At 42.6% G+C, this 10,697-nt stretch overlaps 2 protein-coding genes across 2 annotated transcripts; both read right to left on the minus strand.

Moving 5' to 3' along the window:
* Window positions 1–2,497: 2,497 nt before the first annotated feature.
* On the minus strand, window positions 2,498–3,493 carry LOC139657726 (free fatty acid receptor 3-like). Its single transcript, XM_071535672.1, has one exon. The coding sequence runs from the start codon at window positions 3,491–3,493 to the stop codon at window positions 2,498–2,500; it is 996 nt and encodes a 331-aa protein (XP_071391773.1).
* Window positions 3,494–8,690: 5,197 nt separating this feature from the next.
* On the minus strand, window positions 8,691–9,701 carry LOC139657727 (free fatty acid receptor 3). The gene has a single exon (XM_071535673.1). It carries the CDS (start codon window positions 9,699–9,701, stop codon window positions 8,691–8,693), a length of 1,011 nt encoding a protein of 336 aa, XP_071391774.1.
* Between the last annotated feature and the right edge of the window lie 996 nt (window positions 9,702–10,697).

A 10,697-nucleotide genomic window follows, 5' to 3' on the forward strand; every position in this document is an offset into this window, starting at 1 on the left:
ACTCTACAAAACACTCATCCTTGATTAATCAATTTCATTGCAATTTGAGATATAAGCAGGAAGGTAGTGGAGTGTAAAGCCACCCAAACTCAGTCCAAACTCAGTCTAGTCAAACCCACATTAACCTGATATAAATACAGTTATATTTATAAGTATATTTAATTATTATAAATCTAATTTTCATTCCAAAACACTTCATATCCATAGGAAAAAATTGGAAAGTCATCAGTCATATTTCAAAAGCACTGATTCTATCCTCAAAAACAGCTATTTTGGAAGCAAAGGTCTTAAGATGACTCATAAATTTGATAATAACCCATAATATACTGAGTTTTCATTTCATTTTGTAATGGCCGGCTTCATTTGTTTTCCAACTTGTTTACTTATGTCTAGACTGGTGGTTGCTCATCTTATCGTGTTCATCAACTGGAACTCATTGTTTACCTAACATTTTACTTTATTTACTGTTACATCACTGGCTCATAACTCAGTAGTACATTTTTATTGGATGTCAGCATCCTGTGAGTTACATAATGTGTGTCTTGGCAGGACTTGTGTTGACTGTATGTCATGCTTTCAGTCTTCTGCAGCAAAGGGATATCCTAAATATATTTTATATCTTTAATCCCATGGTTTGTGACAGGAACTGACATCTTCAGGCATACAAACCCATCAATATTCTCCCTTTAAACTGCACATCTGAAATGATTTTAAGGCATATAATGCAAACATGCATGGGTTTTCCACATTTACAGCTGTCAACGTTAAAAGTACAGATTTCAAGGTTTCTGAAAATATCTACGTATAATGTCATGTTAGCTAACAGGGAAACCATTGAATTTCTGCTTTGAAGCGCTCTAGCTCGAAGAAAACACTAGAATGAGCAGATAAAATATGTGCATCAATGTAGGACATAGGTGACACTTTTCTTATCTTGGAATCTCAGGAAAGTTTAAACAGTCAAGACTTTTAGGCAGAGGTGTGACCAAGTCAACTTTCCTCAAGTCCCAAGTCAGTGTCAAGTCTTGAGGCACAAGTCTCAAGTCTAAATGTAGATTACCAAGCCAAGTCAGAACAAGTCAAGAGTATCAATTTAATATCTTAAAGAAAACGAAATATCTAGGACTTTTCAAAGCAATATGGTTTTAATAGGATAAAAACTTGGTAAGAGCATCATGAGTTTGATTTCTATAATCAGTTTCAGCTTCGATAAATTCAATCATTCCATACAAATTCAGAAAACAGAATTTAAATTCAGTCGTCTGCTAGAACAAATCTCATCACTTTCAATCTGAGTCATTTACACAAACACAAGATCTCAAGTCAAGACTTTAGAAACCTTTTCAAGTCATCAAAGTACAAGTCCCAAGTCACCAGAACCCAAGTCAAGTCAAGTCTCCCGTAATTCCTCGAGTCATGTGTCATGTGACTCGAGTCCCCACCTCTATTTTTAGGGAAACTGGCCCATTGACATGTTAATTGCATTTCATTGTCCCCCACCAAAGGGGGGACTATGGATTGGTCTCCGTCCGTTAGTTCGTTCATTCGTTCGTTAGTCACACTGTAACGTTGACTTTGTGCCACTAGGGGGCGGTGTTGACAATGAATGGGGACTCAGTGGTAAAGCAATACAGTTAAAGTTATCATAGGTAACATAATAGTCTACACACGCTACACACTTGGAGACATCAGACTGGGTTGATGTGTTGAAGTGAGAGTCAATGGAGGATTTTTGGGCAAACCTCTAACCACAAGACACTGTAGTTATTGTACAGTTGTTGGACTGTTGTACTCATATTGCACTCATCACTGCACTACCACTGTGCCGTCAGTGTTGACTGCTTATATCATATTACCACTTACCTACTGTGCAATACCATATATCACTTATCGTTTAGCATTTATATTATTCATAACACTCACGCTCCTGATGTTGTATGTTATATTGTATATTGTATTATAAATTGTATTGTAGTGTACATTGTGTAATGTACGGATTGTATTTATTGCGTATTGTAGTTCTTATATTTTGTACTGTATTGAGTAAAAACAGGACAATTACAGTTACATTTCAAGATATAACTTGTAAGCCTAATTCTGAGGAGAGTAGGCAACAGAAATATATGGTCAATCTGTCCTTTAATTGTCCCATACGAACATGCTTATACAATTTCACTCATATTTCAAGTACACTCAGCAATCACTGACTGACCCAAGGGTGGAACTACATCACTGGTGGGGGACAACATGTTTACTATTTGCTCGTTTGCTTTCGGACTGTGGCAATGAAAGCATCACCATTTAATGTTTCATACTAAAGTTGCTTGTCAGGACACTAGTGAAACAGTGATGGGTACATCTGGAAATTCCCATGTCAGTTTCTCTAGTTAAAATGGAATAACAGCTGCTTCCCCTTCGTTATGTCCATCATATTTACATGAAATAAACAAACACACTTTCTCAGAACATACATAAATGGACCATTTCTCCAAAACTTTCAAGGCGGGGCTTCTTCCTTGTACTTGTCAGTCTTGGAGGGTCCCGGGTGCGGACAGCAGTGAGCGCCTCCACACCTCAGGATGTGCAGCTTCGCCACGACGCTCCTGCAGCAGTGACTCAGCATGCTCCGGACGGCCGCCGAGGAGAAGTAGAAGATGAAGGGATCCAGGCAGGCGTTGAAGGTGCTGGAGAGCAGCGCCACGTCCCTCCACTTCTCGCTGTCCTTCCGCACGAACCCCACCACATGGGAGGCGTTGTAAGGGCCGAAGCAGACGGCGAACACCAGCAGGGTGCCGAGGGCCAGACCGATGGCCCGCAGCCGCCGCCGCCTGCTGATGTTTGGGAGCCGGGACAGGATGAGGATGAAGTTGACGTAGCAGAAGCAGCAGATGAGGAAGGGGATGCAGAAGAGGACCAGGAAGAGCTCCAGGCGCACCGGCAGCAGGATCTTGAGCTCGTCCTCGCTGAATTCCAGGTAGCAGGTGGACGGAGGGAGGAAAGGGGCGGCGGTGGCGTTGGCGTCTTCGTTGTCACCGGGCGCCCCTTTGACCCACTGGGAGAAAGGCACGATGTAGACGATGCTGAGGTTCAGGGAGGACACCACCCAGAACAGGACGCTGGCCACCACGGCGTAGCGCGGCCTGCGGCACAGGGAGTACCTGATGGGGAAGGCCACGCCCAGGTAGCGCTCCACGCTCACGGCCGTCAGCAGCAGGGTGCTGTTGTAGATGGTGGCGTAGAAGAGGAAGCCGGTGAAGGGGCAGAGGAAGTAGGGCAGGCTCCAGGTCATGCCGTCCGAGGCCTCCTTCATCTTAAAGGGCAGGAAGGCGAGGAAGATGAGGTCGGAGATGGTGAGGTTGAGGAGCAGGATGTCTATGGGCGCAGCCTTGCGCCGCACTTTGCGACAGAAGGTGCAGAATGCCAGGATGTTGGCGGGGACCCCCATCAGGAAGGTGAGGATGTAGACGGAAAGCAGCAGGTGGCTGTTTGGCATGGCGACTCCTCCACCAGTTACTGACTCACCAAGACTCACAAACACTGGACAGAGGAGAACATTACTGGTGATTCATTAAAGCAAAGCATCCCAGATATCAGCCCCAGAATGAGATAATGACTGATCCCTATCTCTATGCAACAAGAAACAGATCATCTGGAACTTCAGATTTTAAAGGGGATGGATTTTTATTTTACTTAGGAAGTCTTTTCCATCCACCCAGAAAGCCCTTTTGTCAGTGTTTGTTGGCATTTAAAATAGTGAAGACAGAGGTTGTTACCGTTCCTTAGCAATGCCAGTGAAAGTCAGTGGTAATAAAAACTGAAAAATTCCATTAAGTGCAAGCCCTAAATATTTCACAATATAACTCACCATGTAAAAGCATTTAAATATGATTCCTCAAAGAAATTGTTTTCTACAAGCTTTACTAGCAAAGATTACAAACTTTTGCTTCTTATATCTCAATAACCAAAACCTGGCACAGCACACAGACTTTTTTGGATGGAGTAGAAAAAACTGATACTTGACAGTTTTTTTTTAAAAAAGCTTGACCTATGCTTTAATAGAAAATGCACAGGATTAAATAAATACAGGGATTGTCAGGTTATACCCTCTAATTTAATGTACCATACTGAAGGTACCTTGGCAGCACTGACAAGTAGAGAGTGTAAATCTAGATAAAACAGGATACATTTTTCTCATCACAAAATGTGACATTTTTCTCAAAACCATAAGAAAAATCAGTGTTCTATCATGAAAAAGCAACATGATAAAGCCTTCTAATTGGTTTTGATGGTGGTTCAATATATTCATATTATTCATGACTAAACAAGGAGACCTACAGCACCGTGAAACAGGAGCCTCATCAAAAATGACAAATAAAAGAAATCCCATGAAATGAAGCAATGAAACAAATCCACTGACATTGTTGAAGGGAAGAGAAGTGAAACATGTCCCTTAATGAGCTCATTATCAACAACGATGACTGACTCACCTCTGTCAGGCTTGAAACACCAGGATCTCCATCACTGAGCAGCGGTCCTGTCTGATCCTGCAGCTCGCCGGCAGCATGCTTTGTGTTCTGGCAGCACATTGTTTGATCAAATCAGAAGACTCCCCTTCATTTGCATGTCCTACTGAATAACTGCTATCTTGCCTCAGGTAGCGGAAATTTAATAAGCTTCTGGCACAATCTTTGTTCTCCGTGCTCTCCAAACATGATCTCCCAGCAACCACTTCAATGTTCTGCGTGATTTACGTGGAAATGTGTCGCAATAACTACTGGATTTGTGTGAAAGGCCTTGACAGACACAAAGGGAAGGGCAGATGTTACATGATTTACAGAAATAAGAGAGGATATAGAGGCTTTATCCTTCTATATTCCCCACCAGAGGGCAGAGTAGAATTTAATAGGTCAGGTTTAAAAAAATTAAGCTTGTACTTTATATTGGGAACAATACTATAGACAGTAAGTACAGGCTATGCAGGGAGAGTTCAAATTAAGTGCTGGAGCCTCCATCATATATCAGTGTGATCTGCTAATGATGAAGTCCACAGTAATGAAGTTATATAAAAGCAATGATGTGTTTTATTAATACTGATTGAATAGTCTGCATGCATAAGAGAAAATCCAAGAAAAACAATCCATCACATATCAGTGTTTGTGATTTGCTATTGATAAAGTCCAAAGTAATGAAGTTCTATAAAAGCAGTGATGTGTATTATTGATAAGGATTGTATAGTCTGCAGGTTTAACAGAAAATCCAAGAAAAACAATGGAAAAATATATAAAAACATAATTCTAAATATGAACGGATGCTCTATATCTGCAAGATTACCCATATGAACTATACATTCAACCTGATACAGTCATCCAGTTTTTATTTCACATGACTAGAAATGCTCAAAATATCCAAAATACCCAAATCTACAAAGTATTTAATTTTGGCACATGTACATAACATGAAACCACATTTTATGTCAGTGCAGTGGCTCGTAGATTCATAATTTCAAAAGCGAATTGGATTTTTTTGCTGCAGCAATAGTTTTTGCAGTAGAAAAGATTGACTGAACACAGGCTGTCTTACCTGCCAAAGAGCTTGGTATAGAAGTGCCAGACTCTCCAGGTTTGGCAGGTGGTGAGTTCAAGTCCGGCCAGCGTAGATGAAACCGTGACACATGGGCTAGAGGAACAGACTGGTCCAGATCACACCGGTCCACCGTGTTTCTCTCAAAACCCCACCCACCAACCCCGCTTTAATGTCGTCTCACTGAACAACAATGTTCTCAAAAACAAGACTATCATCATCACTGTCCACTGTAGTGAGGTGTTTACTGAATTATCCCTGGCACAGCACACAGACTGAAAGCTCCAAATCTGTTTATCAAGTGCTTGGAAATGTCATCAACAGTCATATAAAGGGATGAAGTGGGGGGTAAACACACTTCAACTCAGTTTATTCACCTTTATGAAATAAAGTTTAGCCACCTTTTCAGGGTTCATATGCATCTTCATGGTCTAAATTCATGGTATACAGTATAGAAAGTTACATAAAAATAAGGACCTTTCAGGAAAATAAACCATAAATTTGTAACATTCTGAATATCGACATATATAAATATATTTGTTTGTGTTTTTTGTTGTTCAGTTTGTGTTGATCATAGTCTGGGGTTCATAGCTTTTCCACCTTTGCATTTGACACGTCACAGGAAGACTGGACAATATAAAGAGATGCCGGCCAATGAGAAAGCTGCATCCTCGGGGGTGGGACGGGGGTGTGGTGCATCATCACAGGGCCATAAAGAGATTTCATTATATTCAAATGAAGTTTATGAATGGCTTTTTGTTCTGAAATTGATGTTCTACTGTATTTGTCATGTCAGGATGGTTATCATACTTGTTTACTCTTGATGTCTGGACTAACATCTCACCAAGCAGAAAGTGACATTAAAGCATCTCTCTCTCCACTATGACACCTGAAATTATATGGAAGACTATGAATGCCAAGCACACAACATTTACCTGTTTGACTGTTCTTTGCATTTCATTCTTTAAAAAAAGTCATGATGTTGGCCTCCCATATTCTATCACTGCTGTACTGTACAGCATGGAGACTGTTATCCTACTCTACTGGAACAGTGACCATGTTGCGCCATCTAGTAGCCACATGTTAACTTATCACTTTTTAGCTGAAGGTGCACAAAGTGTAAACTGGTAAGTTCACCAGGAAAGAGAGCATGCACGAGTCATTAAGTTAAAAATTAGAAAGTTTTATAGGCATACTAGATAAGGCAAATAAAAACAGAACAAAACAGAAAATTATTAGTTTGTAGATTGGCTTTGGAAATAAAAATAAAAAACATTATAGTATTCATGTTTCAGCAGAAAAAATGTGTCCAAGGCACTCTTTCCATACAAAAAGTAAAAAGCCTTTATTATTCATTTACTAATGCATAGCAAGCATGTTTAAAAAAGTTTAAAAAGCACCAACGCGTTGTGGCACATATATAGCCTTTGTCAGGGTGCAAGCTGTGAAAGAGTAACAGGTGCCATCTCTATTCAATGAGCACCTCTCCATACTACACTGAAACCAAGGCAGCGTTCCTCTTTAGCAAACTATTATAGTATTCATTCATTTGGTTTTGGTGATGAGCAGTTTTCTTTACAACAGAATAGTGCTCAAATATCAGACACATCTATATATTTGAGATGATGGAAGTGAGAAAACTGCACATTCACACCCTGCAAAACCTGCTCGTTAAGTTAATTGTGGTCTCCAAATGTTCGGCAGAGATGTGCAATATCTATTTCACTTCTCATATGCAAAAACCTTTTCAACTCTTATCTGTGTTTTTCACTTTTCTCAGTTTAGATAGAATTAGGGTTCATGAAACCCATTCAAAACTCTTTGCATAATTTCCAAAATCTGTCTTCAATGTGAAAATAAGTTTGCATTTTACTTTTTGAAAAGTCAAGATTGTCATCTAATAGTAGCAGCTCCTCTCAGAGTCACTGAAGAAACATAAGGTCACTGAAGAAACATTTGTCATATGACAAATTCATTGTCATATGACAATGACATATGAGTCATTGCATTTCCTTAGTATATGATTGAAATGATTTACTCACCTAAATACATTTCAAGCTGTGGATTGTTATTTAGTTACAAAACTGACCGTTGTGTTTCACTGATATATTTCTAGCAGAATGTAACTATGTGTAGTGTAGCCAACAGGAGGTTTGAAAAAATCATTACACTCAAAAGTGTATCAACAGTTGTCTTATGGAGATCGTGTTTCACCTCATGGATTAATTATCAATTTTTATTCTATGCATAAACAGAGAACCCACACAGTACATTTGAACAATTTATATTTTATTAAGATTTTATCATTATTTTACAAAATAAACAGAGTTAACGTCAGAAAGCTAATGACTGAGTTTAGAAACCAATCAATTCATGTAGAAACAGGTTTTTATTGAAACTTCCAAACTTCCGTTGGCTGTTTACCCTGCAAACCCCAGATACACACTTTAAATCTGTAGTTCAGTGGAAAACCTAAAATATTTAATTTGAAAACTGAAAATTTCCACTGATCTGTTCAAAACTAATCCTGGTTGTTTGATTACTGACTTTCAGAAAGATCACCTCTTCTGTTTCAAACACATTCAAAGTGACTCACAGACAAAACTATTGAATTACGTTTCTTCTAATTATTGACTGACAAGTTGGCAACACATTCAACCACTCCCAGTGTACAAAACACTCGTGAAATATTCCATGATGAGACACTTCTTGTTATCAGCGTAAACCACTGAGACAGCAGGATATTTCAATTCTGTACAGACCGATTTTATCAACATCTTTCTCTTTGGGAACATTTGGACCAAAGAGAAAAGGCAGGTTATAGCACTGTGAGGAAGTTATTCTGCTTTGAAATGAGAGAGGCAGAGAGATTATTTTAAAAGTTGTCAGTTCAGCTGCCAGGAGGGAGTTCACTGGATGTGAAGCAGATAGCAGGGGCACTGCTAGAATTTCTGGGGCTGCTAGTAAAACACACACCCCTTCTACAGTTAGGGCCGCATGAAGTCCCCCCCTGTCTTCTGTCATGCTGTTCACAAATGTTTTGTTTCATCTTCATTCCTCCTTTTGACTTTGTCACAGCTGTTTTAGCTGGATCCCCCCTCACTGTGACGTTACTCCTGACTTACTTTAGTCAGCTCGGCCCCCGGCTGGCTTTTCTCAGACAGCGTAGGAATCGCCCTGACGTTTACGATAGTGTCCTGCATGCCGGTATTACGTCGACGTCGAAACCTCTCTGTCCTGCTTAATCGACTCGACCGCCCGCAGATCGTTCCCATGATGCCCCGCGACATTGCCGGCGACAGCATCAGCATGATCACGGGCTCCAGGAAAACGTTACAGGAGCTCGTCAGGATAGCGTCTCTCCTCCACCCGATATTTTTCCACAACACAAACCCGACAACGTGAGAGGCGTTGTAGGGCGCGTAGCACACCACATACATAGCCAGCGTGGAGAGAGCCACCGCCAGGACCCTCCTCTTCCCCACGGCGGGCAGGTTGGAGCGCCACACCAGGGTCACGCAGCGCAGCGTGCAGAAGGCCGTCACCACCAGGGGCAGCAGGAAGAGCAGGACGGCCATCTCCAGGCGCAGCGGCAGCAGCACGGCCAGCTGGGAGGCGTTGAAGTGGTCGTAGCAGGCCGAGGCGTCGCCACTGATGGACGAGACAAAGTGGGCCCCTCCTTCTGCCACCAGGGCGAAGCCGAGGTGGAGGAAGACCAAGGCCCACAAGGCGGCGCTGATGAAGCAAGAGATGCGAGCGCGGCGGTATCGCTTGTAGCTAATGGGGAAGGCGATGCTGAGGTAGCGGCCCACCGTCACGGCGGTGAGGAAGAGGCAGCTGCCGTACAGCGAGGAGAAGAGGAAGAAGCTGTAAACGGGGCAGACGGGCACCGGCAGCCTCCAGTCCTGGAGGAAGGTCTCCAGCGCCTTGACGGGCAGCCAGGCCACCAGCGCCAGGTTGGCCAGGCACAGGTTGAGGGCGTAGACCACGTTGGGCGTGGCGCCGCGCTTGCGGGCCTTCCGCACGTACACGAAGAGCACCAGCAGGTTGGCGGGAAGGCCCAGCAGGAAGGTGAAGCAGTAGACGGACAGAGCGACGCAGTCATCGACGTCCACGAGCATCTCTTCACTTCAGGTCATGGATACAAGTCAGAGGCACGAGAAGCTCAGCACACAGGTGGATCCAAATCACCATGACAAGGAGAAGAGGTGAGAGGAAAGCCAAAAAAGCAGACAATAAACACAGGGCGTACTGTTCCTTCTTCTTCCCTCCTCTCCCTTTATAAACTGCATCTTCTGAAAGGCAGATTCTCCATTAGAAGCAGCAAGATCCTTTTCCAACCAGGTGAGCAAGCTGCTGCTGCTGCTGCTGCTGCTGAGCCGGGCGTCTCCCTCCCACATGTTCAGCCTCAACACTGACGAGAGCCAGCACCCGGAGGCAGCATCTCAGGTGACATGGAGGCGGTGGCGGTGATGTGATGTGGGCATGGAGGGGGCGAGGCGCACACGACATCATGACAGAGAGGCAGATAAGGAGAGATATCCACTCATGCAGAAGTAGGAGGGCATTTAGGAGGCACCAGGCTGCCTTAATTGCCCTCTCAATGGAGGGCAACACACAGATAGCATCTGGGCCCTTTAGTGAAATGATTCAGAATAATTCGGCCTGTCAGGAAGCGCGTGGCCATCCCGTTAAAGCCCAGCCAGTCTAAATGAACTGGAGGGCCGGGCAGTAAAGTCATAAAGTGCTGAAGCTGATGGTCAGTGCGAGGGAGAGGAAGGGCCGGGCTTCGGGATATGGTGACTTGTTTGTGGGTTTTATAGTAACAGAGTTTCTTTGTGTGTGTGTGTGTGTGTGTGTGTGTGTGTGTGTGTGTGTTGTGAAAAAGGCTATTTGGGGGAGGAAAATGGAGCAGAAAATCAATGTGACTTGTTGTTGCAGGGGCATTTTTTATTATTTAGAGAACAGAATGACACCAAGAAAAGAGCTTCAAAAGTTAAAAACAGGGCTTCTAAATCTATTCCTCCCTTTTTTAAAAACAAATTTATATAATATCTAGAGTTCTGATATTTTGAAAATTTGTGTTTTCTTTGAAATTGCTGCATATATTTTACTTT

This window comes from Centroberyx affinis, unplaced genomic scaffold, assembly GCF_046629955.1.
Source record: "Centroberyx affinis isolate AG114_WGS23_722 - 3 ecotype Tasmania unplaced genomic scaffold, CSIRO-AGI_Caff_v1 ptg002746l_1, whole genome shotgun sequence".
NCBI lineage: Eukaryota > Metazoa > Chordata > Actinopteri > Beryciformes > Berycidae > Centroberyx > Centroberyx affinis.

Coding starts and splice junctions, on each gene's coding strand:
- LOC139657726 (XM_071535672.1), bottom strand. CDS start 3,493: ATGCCAAACAGCCACCTGCTGCTTTCCGTCTACATCCTCACCTTCCTG.
- LOC139657727 (XM_071535673.1), bottom strand. CDS start 9,701: ATGCTCGTGGACGTCGATGACTGCGTCGCTCTGTCCGTCTACTGCTTC.